Source organism: Balaenoptera acutorostrata, chromosome 9 (assembly GCF_949987535.1).
Source record: "Balaenoptera acutorostrata chromosome 9, mBalAcu1.1, whole genome shotgun sequence".
NCBI lineage: Eukaryota > Metazoa > Chordata > Mammalia > Artiodactyla > Balaenopteridae > Balaenoptera > Balaenoptera acutorostrata.
This window is the reverse complement of record NC_080072.1, coordinates 632,794-656,791: the sequence shown is the minus strand read 5'-3', so window position 1 is coordinate 656,791 and position 23,998 is coordinate 632,794. Positions and strand designations below refer to the sequence as shown.

Genomic DNA, 23,998 nt, shown 5'->3' with positions numbered 1-23,998 from the left:
AGGTTTGGAAGCCCTGCCCAGCGCACGCTACGCTGTCCCCACAAGGTGGCGCCATCGCCCCACAGGAACCCGGGGCCTGTGAAAGGTCCCGGCTGTGCCTCCGCCCCAGGGCAGCGTGGAGAGGCTCAGGGGCACGGGGGCGTCCCGACAGCAGGAGGCGCTGACGCAGAGGCTCCTCTCTGCGGGCCCGGCCCCCGCACAGCTCCAGAGGGCCCCTGGCACCCTCCCACCCAACTCCGCAAGCACAGCCTGCAAGCCCCGGGGCCGTCGGGCTCCAGACACAGAGGAAGTGCTCAGGCGGCTCCCCACCTTCTGTGTCAAGGCTCCCAGAAGCAGGTGAGGGGCTGTCACCCCTGCCTGGGGGCCCCCAGGGGGCTCTTGACCCAACCCTGCCTCCATCAGGCCAGGCTGCAGCCGGCGGAGGGGAAAGGAGGCACACACAGGAACGAAAAGTGACGCCTTTAATGCGCTGAGCAGAATTTTACATAAAATCGGAAATCTGTGATTCATCCTCGCTCCGATTAGTAAAAAAAAATCCAAGATTCGTCGCAATGCATGTGCAATTAGGCCCTAATTCAAAGTCGGCGGCATATCTGCGGTCCAGCCTCAGGTGCCAAGCTATTTTCCGTTCTCCGCGCTGAACATTCGTTCCTAGAGACGGGCGGTGTGTGAGCCGGTGCGCCGTCCCCTCCCCCTCCCCCTCCCCCCCGCCCCCGCCAGGCCCCCCCCCCACCGTAACCCTGGTAACCCTGGGCTCTCACCGTCAGCATCCGCTCCAGCTTCACAGCGTCCGCGGCGAACCTGCGGATCCCGTCCGAGAGCTTCTCCACGGCCATGCGGTCCTCGTTGTGCAGCCAGCGGAAGGCCTTCTCGTCCAGGTGGACCTTCTCCAGGTCACTGGCCTGCGCTGGGGGAGGGCACGCGCCGGGGCCTTGGGCTCAGAGCCGCCCTAAGGCCCCTGCCTGGCGCCACCCCCACGGCAGGTGGGCTGGACAGCAGGTGAGTGCAGGCTGGCCCTGCGGCTCTAGGCTCCACACCCTCAGGTGACGGAGGCACCGGTGTCCCCATGGGGGCCTTGAGCGGGGCGGGGGGGCTTCTTACCTGCCTTGACCGAGAGCGTGGGCGCCAGCTTGCTGTGGTCCTTGAGCAGCTCCCCCAGGAGCTGGGGTGAGATGGTGAGGAAGTCGCAGCCCGCCAGGGCCTTGATCTCGCCCGTGTTGCGGAAGGAGGCGCCCATGACGACGGTCTCGTAGCCGAACTTCTTGTAATAGTTGTAGATCTTGGTGACGCTCTTCACTCCTGGGGGGACATGCCCGGAGCTGCCACGCCCGCCGCCGGGAGCTGACGGTGTGGCACTCCTCCGCCCCCGCCTCCGAGTGCTACTCACCGGGGTCCTCCAGGGGCTCAAAGGACTTCTTGTCCGTGTTGGCCACGTGCCAGTCGAGGATGCGGCCCACGAAGGGGGAGATGAGTGTCACCCCCGCCTCGGCGCAGGCCACGGCCTGGGCGAAGGAGAAGAGCAGCGTCATGTTGCAGTGGACGCCATGCTGCTCCTCCAGCTGCCTGTGGGTGGGGGGAGGGCGGCATGAGCAGCGAGCACACAGCGAGAAATGCTCACGATTCAGTAACTGAAAAGGCAGGAACAGGGTCGCCCCACCCTCGTTAAGAACAACTCTGGGGGCTTCCCTGGTGGTGCAGTGGTTAAGAATCCGCCTGCCAACGGAAGGGACACGGGTTCGAGCCCTGGTCCGGGAAGATCCCCCAGGCCGCGAAGCAACTAAGCCTGTGCGCCACAACTACTGAGCCTGTGCTCTAGAGCCCGCGAGCCACAACTACTGAGCCCGCGTGCCACAACTACTGAAGCTCACGAGCCTAGAGCCTGTGCTCGTCTACAAGAGAAGCCACTGCAATGAGAGGCCTGTGCACCACAAAAAAGAGTAGCCCCCACTCTCTACAACCAGAGAAAGCCCACGCGCAACAAAGACTCAATTCAGCCAAAAATAAATAAAATAATTCAAAAAAAAAAACAAAACAAAAAACCCTCCAAAAAACTCTGGAGGAACTTCCCTGGTGGTCCAGTGGGTAAGACTCCATGCTCTCAATGCAGGGGGCCCAGGTTCGATCCCTGGTTGGGAAACTAGATCCTGCACGCATGCTTCAACTAAGAAGTCCGCAGGCCTCAACAAAGACCCGGCATAGCCAAAAATAAATAAATAGATATTTAAAAACAAAAATGTGTGGAGTTGAAATTAGTTCATTTTACTAAAAAAAAACCCAAAAAACTCTGGAACATTCACCAGGGCTCTCTCTGGCTAGTGAGTTGTGGGTGACCAGAACTTCCTTCATCAAACCGGCAATTCAAAACAGGGACAAAGGCGAGAGGTTCCCTGAGAGCCACAGACCCGGCCCCTCACCTCGTCACATCATCAGCTCCGACCACGGCGCCATCCTGCCTCGGTCCCACCCAGAGCCCGCGGCCTCCCGGCCCCACTGCTCCCCCTCGCCCTTCTGGGCCACCCTGCAGAAAGTCAGTCACCCACGTGACGTCCTGGGGTCGACCGTGAGAACAGGGCCCCGGCCCCACTCTGCAACAGCTGTGTCCCTGTCCCAACGGACAGCTCCAGAGGCACCTCTGCTGCCTGGCCGCAGGAAGGTGGTCACGAAGTGCAGCTGAGGGGGCACAGGGCAGCCTCGATGGCCGACACCATGACCACAGCACCAGCAACTCCGCCCTCCAGTGTGTGCCCACCAGAGACAGCACCAAAGCTCGAGCACACGTGCTCACAGCAGCACTACCCTCGACAGCACCAAAGGCAGGACAACCACACGTCCCTTGAAGGATGGACTCAGAAAATGCAGTGTATACACACGAGCGAACAACAGCTTTAAGAGGAATGCAGCCCCAACACACGCACGGCACATGTGAACCTTGAACACATGCCCAGCAAGGGAAGCCAGACACAAAGGCCACGTACTGCGCGATTCCATCACGCCGAAGAGTCCAGAACAGGCGCGTCCAGAGGCAGAAGGTTGCAGGAGTGGAACAGATAGCACAAGGGGCGCTCCCAGGACAGCCAAGCATGGCCCTGCGGTGGGGGGGCGCGCCAGAGCAGCTCCCTGTCTGCACCTACTTCTACCTCCTCCGCCCTGAGCACTGCTGCTGGGAAACGACTTATGTTCTGTACACAGAAGACGACATGAGGACAACGTGTGGCATCGCACGGGGCCTGCTCCCCGAGGCCCACCCGGGACGGGCAGAGTCCCCACCAGCTCCCTCCTCACGGGGACACTTACTTTCCAGCCTGGATTCCTTCCCAGGTGGACGACAGCTTTATCAGAATCCGGTCCTTGCTGATCCCAGCCTCCTTGTACAGGTCGATGAGGCGCTGGGCGCGGGCCACCATAGCATCCTTATCGAAGGAGAGCCTGCGGGGGCGGAGCCGTGACAGGGGTGCCCGGCAGCCAGCCAGGGGGTGCGTGGCGTGCCCGGCTCGGAGCAGCTTAGCAGGACTGATATTCGAGCAGGGGCCGGAGGCAAGCAGCTCACGGGGATCAGCGGCCACGGCAGCACCTGGGCGCCACGGACTGAAAAGCAGCTGCTGCCCTCGGCCCACGTCACCTGTCAGCCCTGCGTCCTTACCTTGCATCCACTTCTGTGGATACGCGGCCTGGAATTTTCTTCAGTATTTCTGCTCCAAACAGCACAAAAAGTTTATCAGTAGCATTTGTAATCTGTTCCTCTCGTGATCTGAAATTCCAGGGAAAAAATTGGGTTAGAAGCTTGTTAGATTTAAATGCACAGGATTCTACAAAACAAATTCTGTTATTCATTTCCCAAATTCTTTTCCCTCCATCTTTTTTCTTAAAATAATTTTTTTTAATTGTGGCAAAACACACATAGCATAAAACTTACCATCTTAACCTTTTTTTTTAACTTTGGCCATGCCACACAACTTGCAGGATCTCAGTTCCCCGACCAGGGACTGAACCTGGGCCACGGCAGTGAGACTGCAGAGTCCTAACCACTAGGCCACCAGGGAACTCCCCCCATCTTAACCATTTTTTTTTTAAAATGAGGTTTGTTGGTTTTTTTTTTTTAATTAATTAATTTATATTTTGGCTGTGTTGGGTCTCTGTTGCTGTGCGCGGGCTTTCTCTAGTTGTGGCGAGCGGGGGCTACTCTTCGTTGCAGTGTGTGGGCTTCTCATTGCAGTGGCTTCTCCTGTTGCGGAGCACGGGCTCTAGGCGTGCGGGCTCAGTAGTTGTGGCTCGCGGGCTGTAGAGCGCAGGCTCAGTAGTTGTGGCACACGGGCTTAGTGGCTCCGCGGCACGTGGGATCTTCCCGGACCAGGGCTTGAACCCGTGTCCCCTGCACTGGCAGGCGGATTCTCAACCACTGCGCCACCAAGGAAGCCCTATCTTAACCATTTTTAAGTGACTAGTTAGGGGCACACTGTGGTGCAACCATCCCTGCCTTCCATTCTCCACGTTTTCATCCTCCCAAACTGAACCCCTTCATCTTTGGGGACTTGAACAAAACAGTCTTTCCAACCTCTTGGAAGCTACCTGGGCAGATGAGTAAGGTACATGATGCTGTTCCAAAACGGACCAGAAAGATCTCCAGCCCGCGTGTCACGGGCTGGACACGGGAGCAGGGCCAGTCTGGTGATCACTAAGGGCACCAACTTGTCACCAATTCCAGGAATACCAAGAAGGGACAGGGAAGCAGCCAGGATGGGGGGCGGGGTGGGGGGGCGCATGGTGGGGGCAGGGCGGCCCAGTGCGCGGAGCAGCCGTCACACACACACACACCTGCACACCGCCTGACCTCAGCACACAGGAGCGCCGGAAAGGGACAGGCCGGCCCAGCGTGGCTCCTGCCAGGGGCCACTGACCCCTGCAGGCTCACTCTCAGCTGGGCAGTATCGCCCGGATGAAAACTTAAAATGACATCCAGCAAAGGCCAATCTGCGGAGAGGAGAGCCAGGCTGTGGTCGCTGGCAGAGGCTCCAGGGAACCTTCTAGGAGGCGCAGAGGCTCCAGGACTGGGCTGTGAGTGTGGCTGCACCGCCGCATAAACTGACCAGAATGAATCGGACGGTGCACTTAACGAATCTCACTCCAGCACAACTGCTAAAACATAACAAAACGCCAGAAAGCAGGTCCACGGTCGCCAGGGCTGGGGAGACTGACTGCAAAAGCGGGGAGGGACTTCTGGGGTGGTGTCTACACGTTCCTGCAAATAAAACTCAACGAACTGTACACGCACAATGGGTATTGCCTGCTACGTGTAAATAACACGTCGGCTATTTCTTTCCTGACAAAAAGAAACAGGAAAGCAGACAGCATTCCCTCCCTTAGTCTAAGACACCTGACAACTAAACTCAGGGAGGGAGGGAAGCGACCAGACCAGCTGAGGGCTGCTGCCCGGACCCGCACTCACCCGCCCAGCCTCCGGCCGTGGGCGACGGCCTCCTCCACCAGCTCCTGGTAGGCGGGCATCTGCGCCGCGGCTAGGATCAGGGACGGGTTGGTGGTGGCATCCTGGGGCTTGTACTCGTCGATGGCTAGGGAAATAATTGTGGAAAGCGGGGAAGTAAGTGGAGTGCTCGCTTCCAGCCAGCAACCCGAGCCAACCCCTGTAAGCCCTAAACATGTAAACAGAGTCCAGCATGTCTTCTGAGCCAGGGTGTGGCCGCACTTCACACGGAAGGCTGGCCAAGAGGCAGCTGCGTGCACAATGAGAAAGCGACAGAGACTAAAGCCAGGGAGCAGATGTGCCGAGGGCCCAGGGCCGCCCAGCGCCGGAGCAAGAAGGGAGGTGGTCGCCCGACAGCGTGGGCACCCAGGTCTGTATTCTTCTTTAACACACTGGCACCTTCTTGGTAACCAGGCCAGGAAGTCCAAGGAGTCTTGCGGCCCAGGCTCACGGGGTAGCACAGAGCTCAGGTTCACCAACCTCAGCTTCCAGGATTAGCTGGTTCAGTAAGCTGATTGGCAAGTTAGTATCGTCAGAGTATCCTCTGATGACAAAACTACAGAGATGGAGACCGGGAACAGGGAAGGGGGGCGGCTCTCAGGGCCGAGGGAGGTCTCTGTGGCCGGGGAACAGCCGTGTCCTACCCGTCCTGGTGGCTACAAGAACCTATGCACTATAAAACCACCACAGAGCATGCCCCCTCCTCTGTGCAGGTGGAAACCGGTGGACACGGAGCCGGCCTGAAGCCTGTTCACGGTGTCATGCTAGTGCCAAGTTCCTGGTTCTGATGTCACACCACGGCCACACAAAATGTCACCACTGGGGGACAATGGGTGAAGGATTCATGGGACTCTATGGGCTAATTTTGCAACTTCCTAAAAGTCTATAATTATTTCAAAATGACAAGTTAAGAAAAAGTACTCTGGAACAGAACTTACACAGATGTGTTAAAACCCAGAGTAATGCACTGAAAATGGTGCCTTTCATCATATAAAATTATACCTTGATAAAGCTGACTTTTAGCAAAATTAAAAACAAAACCAAGGGGGCTTCCCTGTTGGCGCAGTGGTTAAGAATCCGCCTGCCAATGCAGGGGACACGGGTTCGAGCCCTGGTCCGGGAAGATCCCACATGCCATGGAGCAACTAAGCCCGTGAGCCACAACTACTGAGCCTGCGTGCCACAACTACTGAAGCCCGTGCACCTAGAGCCCGTGCTCTGCAGCAAGAGAAGCCACCGCGATGAGAAGCCTGTGCACCGCAACCAAGAGTAGCCCCCGCTCGCCACAACTAGAGAAAGACCGCGTGCAGCAATGAAGACCCAACGCAGCCAAAAATAAATAAATTTATTAAACAAACAAACAAACAAAACCAAGACCTATCTGGGGTCAACAGATGGACTTCAGACTCCACGGACCCTTAAGCTGAACGCAAAACCGGGTGTGGGGCATCATTCTGGGAAGAGCATCCACAGCTTTGATTGTATTTTCAAAGAGGCCCACGACTCCCCGAAGGTAAGAACCTTCAGTTCATAAAGTGACCACAAACCGAATTTACAGGGGCTTCCCTGGTGGTCCAGTGGTTAAGACTCTGTACTTCCAATGTAGGAGGCCGTGGGTTCGATCCCTGGTCGGGGAACTAAGATCCCACATGCCAGGCGACACGGCCAAAAAATAAAAATAAAACAAAAAACCCCACAAATTTACAACTATGTAAGATTTATGGATATACATTATCAACAAATGTATTTTTTAATAAAGTTCTTAACATTCACTTAGAAATCTTTTTTTTTTTAAATTAATTAATTTATTTATTTTTGGCTGTGTTGGGTCTTTGTTGCGGTGTGCGGGCTTCTCATTGCGGTGGCTTCTCTTGTTGCGGAGCACGGGCTCTAGGCGCGTGGGCTTCAGTAGTTGTGGCTCACCGGCTCTAGAGCGCAGGCTCAGTAGTTGTGGCGTAGGGACTTAGTTGCTCCGCGGCACGTGGGATCTTCCCGGACCAGAGCTCGAACCCATGTCCCCTGCATTGGCAGGCGGATTCTTAATCACTGCACCACCAGGGAAGCCCTCACTTAGAAATCTTAAATGTCAGCACTTGGGTTTAGATATTTCTAAAAAGAAAGAGGGGGAAAAAAAAAAAAAAGCAAGCATTCCTCAGGACCCCTCCCGCCTTGTTGGCCCTACACTGACAGAAGGTGTAACAAGACCAGCCATCCTGCGGCTGCTGCCTGGTGAGACCCGACAGGAAACAATACAGACCAGGGCTTTGTCAACTCACAAAAATGGGAAATATTCCATGCTAAGAAGGTGCAGAAATACATGCAGCCACTTTTCCAGCACCCTCTATCCTAGTGATGTCATTGCCAGAGGCCTGGATCAGGGAGGCAGGGAGGGGGTAGAAAGAAGACCGTGGCCTCCCGGGTGAGCAGGAGCTGGAATCACCCAGAGCCCCCAGCTCTGACCAGGCGGGGACCTTCTGGCAGATGGTTTAAAGTACAGGTTGGACTCAAGCCGATCACTATTTCCAGCTTTTATACTGAAGCAGCTAAACATGCTTACTCACTCTCCTAGGCTCTGCTAGATAAAGACTTACTCTTACCAAAGAGGAATTAAAGCCTGTTTCTCAAGTCACCATGAGAAAGCAGAAAAGAGAGGAAGTCCTTTCCGTACTGTGTGCCCCACAGCACTCATACCCAGAGAATTTCATGATTTTCCTGAAAATCTTAATTGTTCACAGCCTAACAGAACGGAGGTTCACCTAGTCTGTGTTTCCACTGCAGAGGGAGGAAAAGCTAAGTCCCCCAGCTGCCTCCAAGGAACATGATTCAAAGTCAGGAAAATCTAAATCTGGGACAAGCTTTGCTTTCCTCGGCGAATGGGGTTTTATCCCCGCCCAACGCGGTGAACGTCTAACTGGCCCGCACTGGCCCGCACCCGGCCGCAGGCACCAGCGTGCTCAGCTGTCCCCTGGGGAGGGGTGGAAAGTGTGTGCAACACGAGGTTTCAAAAGCAGGTGGTGTCATTCGCAGTTTCTGGTCTTTCTGGGCCCAGAACTAACTCATGTTCCTGCTCAGCGGTCAACATTCGCGCAACAAAACTACCCCGTGTAACCACAAACGGTCCGCAGTTCCAAGGCGGACCTGGAGTCTCTCCCCAAATCAAAGCATTTAGACACTGTCCCCGGACGCACTGGCGGCTCACGGCGGGCTCCCGCGAGCTACCAGCAGCGCGAAGGGGACGGCGGCCCCGGGCCGAAGGCGAAGGGGGGCCGGGCATGGGCGCCGAGGGCGGGGAGCGAGGGAGAAGGCGGGCGGGAAACGAGGGGGCGGAGAGCGAAGAGGGGTCGGGGCACCGGGAACAGGGGGCCGGGGGCGGGGGACGAAAGAGAAGGGGTACCGGGAATGGGGGGGCGAAGGAGGGAGCCGGGGTGAAGAGGGCGGGAGGCGAGGGAGAAGGGAGCGGAGGGACCGGGTAAGAGGCGCCGAGGAGAACCGGGGCCGACTTCGCGGCCAGGGAGGCCTGGTGGCCCTGCCCGCCCCCACCCCTCACTTGCACGCTCGCGCCCCCTGCACCTCGCCCCGCCTCCCCTCACCCCGGGGCCGACCGGCGCTCGGCGCGCACGAAGCCCCTCTCTCGGAGCTCGGGGCCAGCGCAGCCTCACCGTGGAAGTCGCCCGTGTCGGCCACCACGGTGGTGAACTGCTTGAGCTGGTCCAGCGCGCTCTCCATCCTCTGCCGCTTCACCGGGGACCCGGACATGGCGAGCAGCGGCAGGAGCGGACGGCCCACAATGCCCCGCGGGCCCTGCCCGCGTGCGCGGCCAATCCAAGCGCGGCGCGGGAGGGCGGGCCTGCGCGCCTGCGCCGGGCGAGGCCCCGCCCCCGAGACGGCGCCCCGCCCCCCGGAGCAGTACCTGATCTGTGCGGCTGAGGTCTCCCGGGAGATGCGCCTCTGGGGCGGTGCCCCCGGAGAGATACGCCCCCCCGGGGCGATGTGTCCCCAGGGCGGCGCCCCCGGAGCGACGAGTCCCGCCGGGAGAAGCGTCCCGGAGACGGTGCCCCGCCCCCTGGGCGGTGCCCTCAGAGCGTTGGTTTCCCCCGGAGGGATGCGGCCCCCCGCAGCTGTGACCCTGAAGTGATGCCGCCTTCCAGTGATTCACCCCTCCAGTGATGCGCCCCCCTGGGCGGTGCCCCCCCCTGGAGCGAAGCACCCCCTGGGCGGTGCCCCCCCGCCCCCCGCGAGGAGTTAAGGCTGAGGGTTAAGCGGAGTCACTGGGAGACCTAGACGCCCCAGACCCTGCATCTGGGCCACGGCCTTCGGGGACCAGGAAAAGGGCCGCTGGGGGTGTGGGCCTGGGTCTGGGTTGCCCCCCCCCTGTTTCCCAGCCCTCCTGAGGCCTGGGGCGCGGAGGGTGCACGCCCTCCCCTCAGGCCTGGCTGCTCCTCCAAGCCCTCCTAGGTCAAACTGGGCCTGGTGCCTGGGGAGGGGCTGGGAGAGGTGAGGTGGCCTGAAATCAGGGCCTGTGGTTTCATTTTCTCCTGCAGATCCAGAGCCCCAGGATGGGCCTTTGATTCTGGGAACCCACATATGGGAATCTGCCCCAGAGAAGTAGTACTAAGATCAGAAGTGTGAAATAAAATTCACGTTTTATGGCAAGACAAGAAAAATTTAAACATGAAAAAATTTCTCTGCCCTTTGGCCCCCTCTCTCCCCCCACTGTGCATTGTGTATCCGCATTATGCATGGACCATCCTCCCCCATAGGCAGAAATACCTGCTCAGGGACTTCCCTGGTGGCGCAGTGGTTAAGAATCCGCCTGCCAATGCAGGGGACACGGGTTCGAGCCCTGGTCTGGGAAGATCCCACATGCCGCGGAGCAACTAAGCCCATGCACCACAACTACTGAGCCTGCGCTCTAGAGCCCACGAGCTACAACTACTGAGCTTGCGTGTCACAACTACTGAAGCCTGTGTGCCTAGAGCCCGTGCTCCACAACAAGAGAAGCCACCGCAATGAGAAGCCTGCACATCACAACGAAGAGTAGCCCCTGCTAGCTGCAACTAGAGAAAGCCCGCAGCAACGAAGACTCAACACAGCCAAGAACAAACAAACAAACAAACAAACAAATAAAAAGAATCCACCTGCCGATGCAGGGGACACCGGGTTCGATCCCTGGTCCGGGAAGACTGACACGCCTCCCGCGCACCGCAAAACGAGGAGTAGCCCCTGCTCACCATAACTAGAGAAAGCCCGTGTGCAGCAACGAAGACCCAACGCAGCCAAAAATTAAATTTAATTAATTAATTAATTATTTTTAAAAAAGAACGAAATACCTGCTCAACCATAATGAGCAACATTCTCCTAGCATCAGCAAGACAACTCCTTAAAAGATAACATTTCTTCTTGACCTTATAAGGGGCCACAATGACACTTAGGTCTGGATCGTGTAAACTGTCGATAATACATCATTTAATATACAGCCCTCTGTCTCAAAACACTTGTAAAACTGTGCCTGGACTTCTAACAGGTGGAACAGTTCTTGGAGCTGAGGGACTATTCCTGAGGTTATAATCCTCAATTTGGCTCAAATAAAATTTTCCATTTCTTTCTTAGATCAACTGATTAATTTTTCATCAACAGAAGGTGTCCCAAGAGAATTAAGTACAAAATCAGTCATAGGAAATGTAACTGCTGGTTGTTATGAGATTGCTTGTCTTTCTTTCTTTGAATTGAGTTCTTTGTATATTCTCGATTAAGTCTTTTGTCAGATGTGTATGTATTGCAGATATTTCCTCCAAGTCTGTGGCTTACCTTTCATTTTCTTAACAGTGTCTTTGATGAGTTTTACTGTTGCTGAAGTTTAATATATCAATTTTTAATTTTATGGTTAGTGCTTTTTTTTGTATTTTCTCTTAAAAAAAAGTTTTTGTGTACTCCAAAGTGACAAAAATATGTTCCTATGGTTTCTTTTTTTAAATAAATTTATTTATGTATTTATTATTTTTATTTTTTTGGCTGTGTTGGGTCTTCGTTGCTGCGCGTGGGCTTTCCCTAGTTACGGCGAGCGGGGGCTACTTTTCGTTGCGGTGCACGGGCTTCTCATTGCAGTGGCTTCTCTTGTTGCGGAGCATGGGCTCTAGGAGCACAGGCTTCAGTAGTTGTGGCACTCAGGCTCAGTAGTTGTAGCACGTGGGCTCTAGAGCACAGGCTCAGTAGTTGTGGCGTGTGGGCTTAGCTGCTCTGCGGCATGTGGGATCTTCCCGGACCAGGGCTCGAATCCATGTCCCCTGCATTGGCAGGCGGATTGTTAACCACTGTGCCACCAGGGAAGTCCCCCTATGGTTTCTTCTAGAGACGTTTCAGTTTTGGCTTTGATGTTAGGGTCTTTGATGAATCTCAAATTAGCTTTTTCTGTGTTATGAGGTAGATGTCAAGAGTCATTTTTCTCCACCTGTCTTATCACTCGTTGAAAGGACCTTCCTTTCTCCACTAAAATGCAAAAATGGGAAATACAATTCACAGAAAAAGAGATATTCTATTCATCAGAGAAATGCAAATCAAAACCACAATGAGGGCTTCCCTGGTGGCGCAGTGGTTGAGAATCTGCCTGCCAATGCAGGGGACACGGGTTCGAGCCCTGGCCTGGGAAGATCCCACATGCCGCGGAGCAACTAGGCCCGTGAGCCACAACTACTGAGCCTGCGTGTCTGGAGCCTGTGCTCCACAACAAGAGAGGCCGCTATAGTGAGAGGCCCGCGCATCGCAATGAAGAGTGGCCCCCGCTTGCCACAACTAGAGAAAGCCCTCGCACAGAAACGAAGACCCAACATAGCCAAAAATAAATAATAAATAAATAATAAATTTAAAAAACCGCAATGAGATGTCTCCATTCTCTCACTCAAATGGTGAAAATTTTAAAAACTGACAATACCAAGTGCTGGTGAGGACGTGGCGCAACTGGAATGAACACACTGCTGTCGGGGATGCAAAATGGCACAAAAAGAACTGTTCGGAAAACAATTGGGTGTTTTCTCATAAAGTTAAGCATGTACTGGGAATTCCCTGGCAGTCCAGTGGTTTGGACTCCACACTTCCACTGAAGGGGGCACGGTTTTGATCCCTGGTCCTGGTCAGGGAACTAGGATCCCGCAAGCCTCGCGGCGTGGTCAGAAAAAAAAAAAAAAGTTAAGCATGTGAACCAGTTCTCTCACTCCTCAGAGAAAAACATTTGCACAAAGATTTACACACAGATAATCACAGCAGCTTCACTGATTAAAGGTCCAAACTGGAAACAATCCAAATGTCCATCAGCAGAAGCTCCATGCCGGGGAGCTACCTGACCATGAAAAGTAATGGGCTAGTGACCCCTGCAGCAATTCAGAAAAATCCCACAAGTGTTCTGGTGAGTGAAAGGAGCCAGACACTAAAGATTCCATTTCTGTGAATTTCAAGGACGGGCTGACTGCTCACGGTGACACCAGTCCCCACAGTGGCTGCCTCAGGGGAGGCCAGAACAGAAGGAGAAGCGTTACCCAGCCGAACTTGGGTCTGCTTGCCTGCTGCGCAGCAAAGCCAATCACCTGACACGGGGTTGTGGTGAAGGAAAGTACAGCGTTCATTGCAGGGCTAAGCAAGGAGAACGGGCAGCTCCTGCTCAAAGACCCCAACTCTCCGGAGGCAGGATCAGCGCGTGGATTTTCTTCTGATTGGTTGGTGATGAGGTAACAGAGTGACATTTCAGAAATCTCAGTCATCAACCTTCTGGTTCCAACCAGTCTGGGGTCTACAAGCTTGTGGTCTGCAAGTAAGTCACCATCCACCCGGGTTGCGGGTGTCTTAGTTCCTGAAGAACAACTCAAAGAATTCCATCAGATTGTTGTGAAAATCCCTTGAGGAGGAGCTAAGGTTCAGTTTTATCCTGAACTGACTGTTGTCTTTACTTTTCTTGTTTAGCTGCTTCTCCCTCACTTCCCTAATTAGTAACTGCCTGTCCCTGCTCTTCGAACTCAGGAAGGGCTTGGGAGGCTAGAGCCTTTTTCTACAAACAAGAAATGAGGGACACAGAGGGGCTTTTGTACCCGGGAGGGCCCCGCAGGGTCCTGCTTGGTTTCAGAAGGGGGACCAGGGAGTTTTCTGGGGTGGTGGGAGTGTTCTACAGTCGAGGTTTCGGAGTGAGGCGGGACCACCAGCATCACCTCCCCCTGGGAACTTTCTGAAAAGTCTGTTTTCCGGCCACCCACAAGGCCTTGCTGATTCTGGTGCAGGCCAGGGTCTGAGAACCTCAGCTCTGTATATTTAAAGGGTAGTGGTCACTCAGTGTAGACAAGGAACAAAACACAACAAAATACAGACCCTCGGAAACAACACCTGCCTGGCATCTACTGGTTCCCAATACAAGACATCCTGGGGTGGAAGGTTGCAAAGATGTGGGGCAGAGTCTGCTGGGCAGTTGCCTGGCAGGGCGTCTCTCCAGGAGTCCCTCTCTCTGCCTTTTTCCCACATGGGCCCCACCCAGGGGAGGGGGGAAAGGGGAGACTCCAGGAGAAGGCGTGGGCTTGTTTGCCTGCGGGAGGCCCCACCCTGGCTGTGCTCCAGCGGGCACTCACCCCCTTGGCCTCAGCCAGGTCCTCAGCGTGATTCAGATCTCTGTGGGCTGAGAACAGTTGATGGCGGCCCATTTCCCAGAGGCGCAGATGAGTCGCTGGGCCAGGCAGGGGGAGGGGGTCTGGCCAGACAGGGGCTCCCGGGGACATGGTCACTTCCAGGCGCTGTGGGACCCAGGCCAGGAGGGAGGTGTTGACGAACCTGGCCCCTGACACCGTGATGACTCAGGGAACACCAGAAGTTCCTTCCAACCTTGTGATGAAATACAATTTATATTTTATGGCAGGACAAGAAAAATTTAAAGATAAAACTATTTTCCACCCCGCTTGGGCCTCCTCCCTCCCCTTTAAGGTGTGTTGTGCATCTGCATTAACCAGACCTCCTTAGGAGATCACATTCCTTCTTAACCTTGTAAAGGGTCACCGATGACCCATTACTTGCTTTGTACGCTTTATCCGTGCAGATCTGGGTTGTGTAAACTGTCAACACATCATGTAACCCTTTGTTTCAAAAACTTGAGCCAAAGTTTCAAGTTTCAAGTTTCCAGAGGTCTAACTGTGCTTTGACCTCTAATGGGCGGAATAGTCCTCAGAGCTTTCTGAAAGACTGTGTCCTGGGTTATAATCCTCAGATTGGCTCAAAAAATTTCTTTTTCTATGTCATTCTTAGATTGATATTGATTAATTTTTTCATTGACACTTACGTGGAGGGCTGTGATGCCCAGGGAACCGCACCCTGGCCGGTGTTTACCAGGCACTGAATCAGAGAAGGTGGGATGCATCCGTCTGCAAACCTGAAACGCCTTCCACAGCCTCCCTTATCCTCCCATGATTACCGGCTTTGCCATTAAAACCCCCAAATCACCACCAACACTGCCAGTCACCGGGACGCATCCCAGGGGCACTGGGAGCCTCGCTTCCCACGTATGTTGGGCTCGGGCTGCTCTGTGGGTCCGAACTCTCGCTGGAAGGCCGGCAGTGCCAGGCCTGGACTGAGAGTGTGCCCAGCAGGAGGCCAGGAGCAAGGGGGTGGCCGTGAAGATGGTGAGGAGTGATGGCTGACGTCCCCCTCCACCGACTCCATGACCTTAGGGTGCTGGTGTAGCTCAGGAAGGGGCCTCTGGAGCCCTGGAGAACCCACGGGTGCTGTACCACTACATGGACGCTCTAACGCAAACCCAGACGGTGGCCGCGTGGGGCCAGTGTCAGGTGTAAGTTTGGGGAGACGAGGTACAGCTAAAGCCTCAGGGTCACAGAAGGAGCGAGGTGTGGAGCGAGAGCGGGGGCTGGGGATAAGGGCCTCGGGGGGCCGGCTGGCCGGCTCTGACTGCTTCAGAGGGGCAGTGCTACACCGGCGCCTGGCTCAGCCCCTTCCCAGGTGGTGGAAGGTAGGGATGACCCCAAGGTGCTCTTGCATGGGCTGCAGGAAACCTCCCAGGAGCCTTGGTGCCCCCCAGGGGTCCCCACCCAGGTGCCCACCCCACTGATCCCTGGGGACAGGCCAAGGGTCAGGCTGGGTCAGTGGGCAGGAGGCTGCCCTGGGGAGGTCCAGCCTCACTGCGGCCGTACGGGCCGGCGTCCACAGGGAGGGCTCCAGGACTCCTGTTCCAGCAGCGCCAGGACTGTCCTGTGGCCCAGCCAGGGCCATGTCACCGTCCACTGGGAACCCGGTCGGATGCCTGGAGGCAAAGAGAGGGTGGCAGGGACCAGAGAAGCGGCTGCATGGACGCCAACCAGGAGCACGTGGGGCAGAGGCCGTGGGCCTGTGAGTGGTGGGGGCATCAGGGAAGGCCCCCCTGAGAAGCTGGCCTTTGAGCAGATGCCAGGGTCTGGGGGAGAGCCAGGCAGGGCGCTGCGGACGGGACACAGCCAGTGCAATGGCCCTAGGCCAGAGTCGCCACCTGTCGTAAGAACTGTACGAGGTTGAGGTCTGGAGGAGTGGGGGGATCCCAGCCCTCCCTGAAGACTCGTGTCAGGAGCCTGGAGGGCTGGGAGCAGAGGAGGGATAGGACTCAGGTTTTAAAGGATCCCTCTGGTGCTGTGTTGGGAACAGACTTAGGGGCAAGGGTGGAAGCTGGAAGGCGTGAGGGGCCACTGCTCTCCCTGGGGGCAGGGACAGGGACCAGAGGCTGGTCATGATGGGGTGGGTGCACGGTGGGGAGAGAATGTGTTCTAGGCAACCAGTGACTGCCCGTTCGCCCTGGCCAGGCATGACAGTAACGACTTGCACAACTTATCTTGCAACAGGAAGTCCTGGTAAGGAACGCGGAACTAAGAAGCTACCACCAACCGGAAGACCTCGGGAAAGGTCAAAAGGAGAGAGGAGACTCCAGTCCCCATGTCCTGCCAGCCTCTCAGAATCCTCCACTCTGGAATCCGTCTTGGCTGAGTGTTGGGCACGCCACCAGGAAAGACCCTGAGTCAGAGTGATTGGCCAGAGACAACCCGGAAACTAACCCCATCACCATAAACCCCGAGACTGCGAGCCACGTGGCAGAGCACTCCTCCTGGGCTCCCTCACCCCGTTGCCCCCGCTGCTCTCCACCCGGGCGCCCCTTCCCAATAAAGTCTCTTGCTTTGTTGGCACGTGTGTCTCCCCGGACAATCCATTTCCTAGTGTTAGACAAGAGCCCACTCTCGGGCCCTGGAAGGGGTCCCCCTCCCTGCAACACCAGGACAGCCAGCTGCTGAAGTCCCGCAGGCTGTCGGGGAGGGAGGGCATCAGGTGGGGGCAGGGGTCTCTGGTTTGGGGAGGTCTTGGTGCTGAATGCGAAGTAGCAGGGGGGTTAGTGGTCTGGAGCTCAGGGCGGGGTTGGGCTGCAGAAACATGTTTGAGGGGCACTGGGTGGGGCATCCGAAGCCAGGAGGCTGGAGGGACCACCCAGGGGTGGGAGGGGGTAGATGGAGGACAGGGTCCAGGGCAAGGTCGGGCCTGGACCTGGGAGGAGCGTCTGGAGAACTGGATGCCCTGGGGTGGGGGAGGGGCACTCCAGAGCCTGGGGTGTGGCCTCCAGTTGGGACCTTAGTGCTGACCTTGCCCAGGGCAGCTGCAGTGGAGGGTGGAAGGGAGAAGGAGGGATGGGGTGGACCCTCGAGGCTTTTGGGGGTCTGCTGTGAAGGGAGCAGGGCTAGAGAGGGCTGGAATCCAGGGCACGCATGCAAGCATGGCCTTTGTCACCAGACAGGACGTCAGGGGTGGTGGGAAGGGCAGCAACCTGGGCAGAGACGGGCAGTGGGCAGAAGGCTGTGGCACAGGGGGTGGGGGTTGGCTCTGCAGACCACTCTGCATCCTCAGGGATGTTGCAGGAAGCAATTCCACCAGCCAAGATGGTCGGGGTGCTGGGGGAGGGGGGACGGGGTGTGGGCCGGCGAGATGGGGCAGATCTGGATGTGGCTGGTGGGTGCAGCCTCCCGTTCCTCCTCCGGCTCTGCCGGGCAGGTGTGGGCAGGCCAGAAGGTGGATTTAACCTCTGGGGTTCAGTGGGGGAAAGGGAGCTGCTCAGGGAGAGGAGGGCCGTGTGGACACAGCGGGTGAGGTGAGAAGGGCAGGTCCTGGGGGAGGGGTCAGGTGGGGGGGTTGAGTCAGGTGAGCAAGGGCGGGTGTGGAAGGTGAGTCAGTCAGGCAACGGCAGTAGTAACAACGATGGAAAGGAACCAGAGCTCAGTTGTCTACGCTGCCTAAGAAATTGTCCTGGAGCAGAGTGGCTTAAAACAGCAAACATTTCTTTTTTCTCGGTTTCTACGGGCCAAGAATACAGGAGCACCGTGATTTCTTAAATATGACACCAAAAGCACAGGCAATTAAAAAAAAAACAAACAAACAGGTAAGTGGAACTGATCTCAGGTGGCCTCGGCCTGCAGAGGCTTGAAGTGGGATCTCGGTGAGAGTGTGGAGTCTGAACCACTAGACCACGAGGGCCAATGGCCAGTGAAAAGGCCCTGGCTTGTCTGCTTGGTAGAAATGAATTTCCACAAAGAGACAGAAAGTACAGAAAAGTGTGTATTAGGAGGAAAAAGAGTGCGTGTGGATAGACACACGGGCGGGCTGAGAGTGAGAGTCGTGCCCGCGTGGTGGTTTGAATCACTTATATGGGGCATTTCGTCCGGGTTTCCTCTGGTCAGTCATCTCGCTTTGCCTGGCTCTGAGTCTGTATTTGGTTTATCTCAGGCTCCTCCCCTGTGTGCGCATCTCTCAGCCAAGATGGATTCTAGCGCAGAGGCATGTGGGTAGGTTGACACCACCTATTATGGGGTGGCGCCCCCTCCCTTTTTGGTCCCTGAGGAGCCTTTCTGCACGTGTGGAGTCAGGAAGGTCTCCTTGACCTCGAGAATGAGGAATATGTGGTCTTTATCTCTTATCTCTGCCCTGTGTGTTCCGTCTCAGCTCCTCTGAGACAGGACAGGACTCAGCTCCTCTGTGCTCCAGCCCTTCTCTTTATCTTGGAGTATCTGTCCACAGGGGACAGACTCCAGCTGCGCAGCCGGGGGCCCATCTATCTCCTGCCTCAGAACTACATCAAAATTGAACACTTCAGGACTTCCCTGGTGGCGCAGTGGTTAAGAATCTGCCTGCCAATGCAGGGGACACGGGTTCCAGCCCTGGTCCAGGAAGATCCCACATGCCGCAGAGCAACTAGGCCCGTGAGCCACAACTACTGAAGCCTTTGCGCCTAGAGCCCGTGCTCCGCAACAAGAGAAGCCACCGCAATGAGAAGCCCGTGCACAGCAACGTACACGAAGAGTACATACAACGAAGAGTATGTACAACGAAGCCCATACAATGAAGAGTAGCCCGCGCTCGCTGCAACTAGAGAAAGCCCGTGCACAGCAACGAAGACCTAACACAGCCAAAAATAATAAATTAATTAATTAATTTAAAAAAATTTAACACTTCGCATCAAAGGACACAATCAACCAGGTGAAAAGGCAACCCATACGAAGTGAGAGAGTGGCATGGACATATATACACTACCAAATGCAAAATAGATAGCCAGTGGGAAGCAGCCACATAGCACAGGGAGATCAGCTGGGTGCTTTGTGTCCACCTAGAGGGGTGGGATAGGGAGGGTGGGAGGGAGACGCAAGAGGGAGGAGATATGGGGATGTATGTATATGTATAGCTGATTCACTTTGTTATACAGCAGAAACTAACACATCATTGTAAAGCAATTATACTCCAATAAAGATGTTAAAAAAAAAAAAAAGAAAAGGCAACCCATGAGTATAGGAGAAAAAAAATGTCAAATCACTATATCTGATGAAGGATTGATATCCAGAATGTATAGAGAACTCCTAAAACTCAACAACAAAAACCAAATAACCCGATTCAAACATGGGCAAAGGACTTGACTAGACATTTCTCCAGAGACACACAGGTGGCCAATAAACACATGAAAAGATGTCTGATGTCACCAATCACCAGGGAAATGCAAACTACAACCACAGAGAGATATTACCTACACCCATGAGGATGGCTATTCTCAGAATAACAGAAAACAACAAGTGCTTGCGAGGATGTGGAGAAATTGGAACCCTCCTGCACTGTTGGTGGGAAGGTAAACTGGTTCAACCACTATGGAGAACAGTATGGAGGTTCCTTAAAAAACAAAAGAGAGAGCTACCACGCGATCTGGCAATCCCACTTCTGGGAGTATCCTGTCGACCAAAAATCAGCGCAGGAAGCTGCAAATTAGAAAAGAGAATTTATGTGGGTCTTAAGGGTTGCAGTTCAGGAGATACAGACTCGGGTAAAACTGAAAGAGTGTTCTGGGGAAGAGGGAGAGTCAGGGCCTTATAAAAACAAAAGCCACCAGGTTGTAAAGTTGTCTGCTGAGAATTGTGATTGACTCTGACGTGAGTCAGGAAATATTTGTCCTTAAGGAATCACGAGTTATCTTAGGGTGAGGGTCCAATACGTATTGTGAGTTTCTGGCAGATGCTCTGGATGCCTGCATTAGGCCAGTGAGTGGTCAAACGGTCAGATTCCATCCAGGCTGAGATGTGCATAAGCCTCACTACCTCAATGGCTCCCCGGCTCAATTTTCAAGTGTGCTTTTAGCAAACCCCACCCCATTTTTATTTTCCTTCCACAATCCCCAGAAGACTTGAAAGCAGAGCCTCGAGCTATGTCTTCACCCATGTTCACCCATCATTCACAACAGCTAAAAATTGGAATCAACCCAAGTGTCTGATGACGGATGAATGGATAAAAGACACATGATACAACCGTATATGATATTGTGATTTACAATCAATACATACTTTGTGTCCCTATTTCCTGGCAGACAGCTCCCAGACCCTCTGAATTTCCTAAGAGCAATGGGAGCATCTTTTGTTACAATATTTGGTCTTTTGGCCTCAATCCCTGAAATCCCTTCAGAGCCATGAAGTGAAATGGGTGTCTTATTATTCATAACAAGTCTCTTTCCACCACTACTGGGTTTATGGTAATGAGGTGACTATTGGAAATCCCCTAAGGATGGGGATATGGTTGCCAGGGAAACCAACCACGATTAGAGGGTTGGAGCCTCCATGAAAACCCAAAAGATGGGGGTTCAGAGAGCTTCCAGGTTGGGGCCTTCCACGTGCCAGGCCCCAAACTCCACAGGGACAGAAGCTCCTCTGTTGGGAGCCCTTCCAAACCTCGCCCTATATACATATCTCTTCACCTGGCTGTTCATTCATATCCTTTAATATCCCTTATAATAAACCCACGATCTAGTAAGTAAACTGGTTTCCCGAATTCTGTTAGCCGCTCTAGCAAGTGAATCCAACCAGAGGAGGGGGTCGTGGGAACCTCCGATCTGTAGTCAGTTCGTGAGAAGCACAGGTGACCCTGGATTGGCGGCTGAAGTGGGGCCTCTCCTTCTCGTCTCTGAGCACCTCTCCTGTGGGTTCTGTGGCTTCTGTCTCTCCCGCTCCCCACGCCCCTGGGGGTGTCCTCTGGGGACATCCCAGCACGGCCTGGTGGTACCCTGGGCCTCAGCCTGCATCCACTCTGCCCATCTGAGAGGTGAAAGTGGTTTCTGTGCCTTTTCTGACGGCCGAGTTCAAGTCTCTGCTCAGGGGTGGTCGCAGAGGACACCCTCCCCAGCTTTGCCCAGCTCCTGGCTCTGTCCTTGGTTGTCAGTCTCCCAGTAGATTCCATATCAACGATTCTTATGCTTTTGGGCCTCAGGACACTTTTATTATTTATTTTAAAATTTATTTATTTATAAAATATTTATTCATTTATTTATTTATTTTAGTTGCACTGGGTCTTAGCTGTGGCACACGGGATCTTCTTTGCGACATGCATGTGGAATCTAGTTCCCCAACCAGGGATCGAACCAGGGCCCCCTGCATTGGGAGTGTGGAGTCTTATCCACTGGACCACCAAGGAAGTACCCTCAGGACACTTTTAAACACTTAAAAATTACTAAGGCCCCCAAAGGAACTTTTACTTATGTGTGTTATCCATCCATATTTACTGTATTAGAAAATAAAACTATGAAAATTTAAAGACCTGCATTTATTCTTCCTTTTAAAATACTGATGACAGACTTGTAGAAACCATCTATACCATGCTTTACCTCAGCTGATCCTCTAAACTCACTTCCAACCCTTTAAGTGCTCACCAATCCTGAATGAATTAGGTCTTGAATTTGCCTAATTCTAAACCAGACCCCAAACCTCACACACACCTTACCCTTGCCCCCCAGATCCTGCTAAGACTCTCAAGGTAGCTAAGCCGCGTAGCTTTATCGATCTGTCCCTTGGTAGCATTTTGGGGAGCCAGCATTCAACACATAAAGCATAGATTTCTATGAGAAATAGTTTTTTAAAAATTCAGTAAGAAGAGTGGCATGAATACACGTTTCTGCGAATCTCCCTGACATCAGGCTTCTCAGCGGCAGCTGGACGTCGTCACGACGTCTGCCTTTGGTCAGTTGGGAAATGTCGTCTTGGTCGAAGCATCCGGAGAAAATCCGGCCTTGCCCAGACTTGCAGCTGGAAAGGCGGGAGCACGTGAACAGCCTTTTGGGATCCTCGCGGACTTTCTCCTCTGCTCCGACACCAAACCCCGGCACGTGGCGTCTCTCGGGGCGGCTGCAGTCTGGACCGGGAGCCCACCCCGTGCACGGCTCACTGGGGCCCCGGGGACCCTCTGTCCATCTCGCCCCGTGGACGGGTCTCTGGCCGCCGTGATGCTGTAACATCGCGCATCGGTCGTTTGGAAAACGCTGGTTCAGAGTCTCCCATTCTGTGTCCACGTGGAACTCACACCTACATCACAAGCTCGGAGAAAGGCCTTCAGGTCGGGAAGCTGTCTCGCTGATGCTGGCAGGTTCCAAAATTCTCATTCCCACTAGAGAGCTCGAGTTTACCGTGGCAACAAAGACTGTCCGCTGTTTTTCTCGTTTTGGAGAAAACGTCTGCCAAGAACCCCGGTGTGAACAACCACAGCCCGTCGGTCAGTGGTTCTCACCTCTCGCCCGAGCCCAGCGCAGCGGGACACTTGCGCCACCCGACTCCTCACGCGCCAGGGCCCAGACTGAAGTCAGTTAAATTAGGAACGTTTGCTGAAAGCGCTTCTTTCCCTGGGAGAGTGTGTGGCGAAGACGGGGGGCCCTGCCCGTGGCGACGCCGGGATCCTTGCTGAGGAGCCAACAGCTTTACACACTGGGGCTTTTGTACCGTCCGTGCCACGGGAGCCCAGTGAAAAAGGCAGCTCACCTTGCGTTAGTTTCCGAGTCTGTGGTAACAAAGTATCATAACCTGCACGGCTTAAACACCAGGAATTCACTGTCTCCCAGTCCTGGAGGCTGGAAGTCCAAGGTCAGGTGTCTGCAGGCTTAGCTCGTCTAAGGCTGTGAGGGAGCATCTGGTCCAGGCCCCTCCCCCTGCCTTGGTGGCTTGCTGCAATCTTAGATGCTCCTCATCTTGTAGAAGCAGCAGGCTGATCTCTGCTTCCATCTTCAGTTTAGGGTTAGACTTCTGTGTGTGTGTGTCTATGTCCAAATGTCCCTTATTTATAAGGATACTAGTCATGTTGGGTCAGGACCCACCCTAATCACCCTATCCTACATGAATTTGGGGGGATACAATTCAACCTGTAATGTACTGCTGTCTTGTTATGCAGCTTGTTTAGCGTTCAGGGCCCCCCAGGGACCTGTGGACCCCACCTGGAATGCCGCACCGTGCGGTTTAACTATTGAACAGGTCGAGAGCTCCTCAGCTCTAATTCTGCCTCTCGCGTTAGCCTGATACTTCAGGATGTCAATCACTGTGGGGCCGGGTGGTTAGTAGGGACCCTTTTCGTGCTTTCAGTACCGTCCTCACCTGGAAGCCGATCCTGCCGAGCACCACCTTCCACAGGTGACAGGTGTACCCCTCACCTCTAGTCTGTTCCCAGCAGCGTGATGTAGGTGTGAAGACGTCTCACACGCTATGCTATTTTGTGCAGTAGCCTTTTGGTGAATCAAATATTTTGAAAACGTTAAAAAGAAAGGAAAAAGAAGCAGCTCCACCCAAAATGTCACGGCAAGCCGCTCTTGCCTCCTGGCCGGGCCTGCGTACGGGAGGAGAGGAGGGGACTCAGAGCCATGCCACGCTGGTGGGAGGAGGGCCACAAAGACGAGCTTGTCCCCAAGACAGAGACGGCCTTGTTGGGGGGGACATTTGCTGGCGGCACAGCTGGGTGCGGAGCGGGTGCTGGGCGGGCAGCACCCCGGTGTGACGTGAGTGGTTAGGGACACGTATCAGGCCAAACTGCATGTGAACCCAGGCCCTGACCCACTCTGGGGCTCCAGGCGGGGGACCTGGCCCCTCTGTGCCTTGTTCTTTTTTTTTTTTTGAAATTTCTTTTTTGTAAATTTATTTATTTTTTTAAATTTTTGGCTGCATTGGGTCCTCGGTGCCTTCACTTGTTGCGGAGCAT

At 54.6% G+C, this 23,998-nt stretch overlaps 1 protein-coding gene across 1 annotated transcript; it reads right to left on the bottom strand.

Moving 5' to 3' along the window:
* Positions 1–447: 447 nt before the first annotated feature.
* On the bottom strand, positions 448–9,298 carry TALDO1 (transaldolase 1). The gene is made up of 8 exons (XM_057553729.1): positions 9,139–9,298; positions 5,444–5,567; positions 3,641–3,748; positions 3,295–3,426; positions 1,388–1,563; positions 1,102–1,299; positions 762–907; positions 448–651 (listed from the first exon to the last, which is right to left on the bottom strand). The coding sequence occupies exons 1-8, from the start codon at positions 9,233–9,235 to the stop codon at positions 619–621; spliced, it is 1,014 nt and encodes a 337-aa protein (XP_057409712.1). The 5' UTR covers positions 9,236–9,298; the 3' UTR covers positions 448–618.
* Between the last annotated feature and the right edge of the window lie 14,700 nt (positions 9,299–23,998).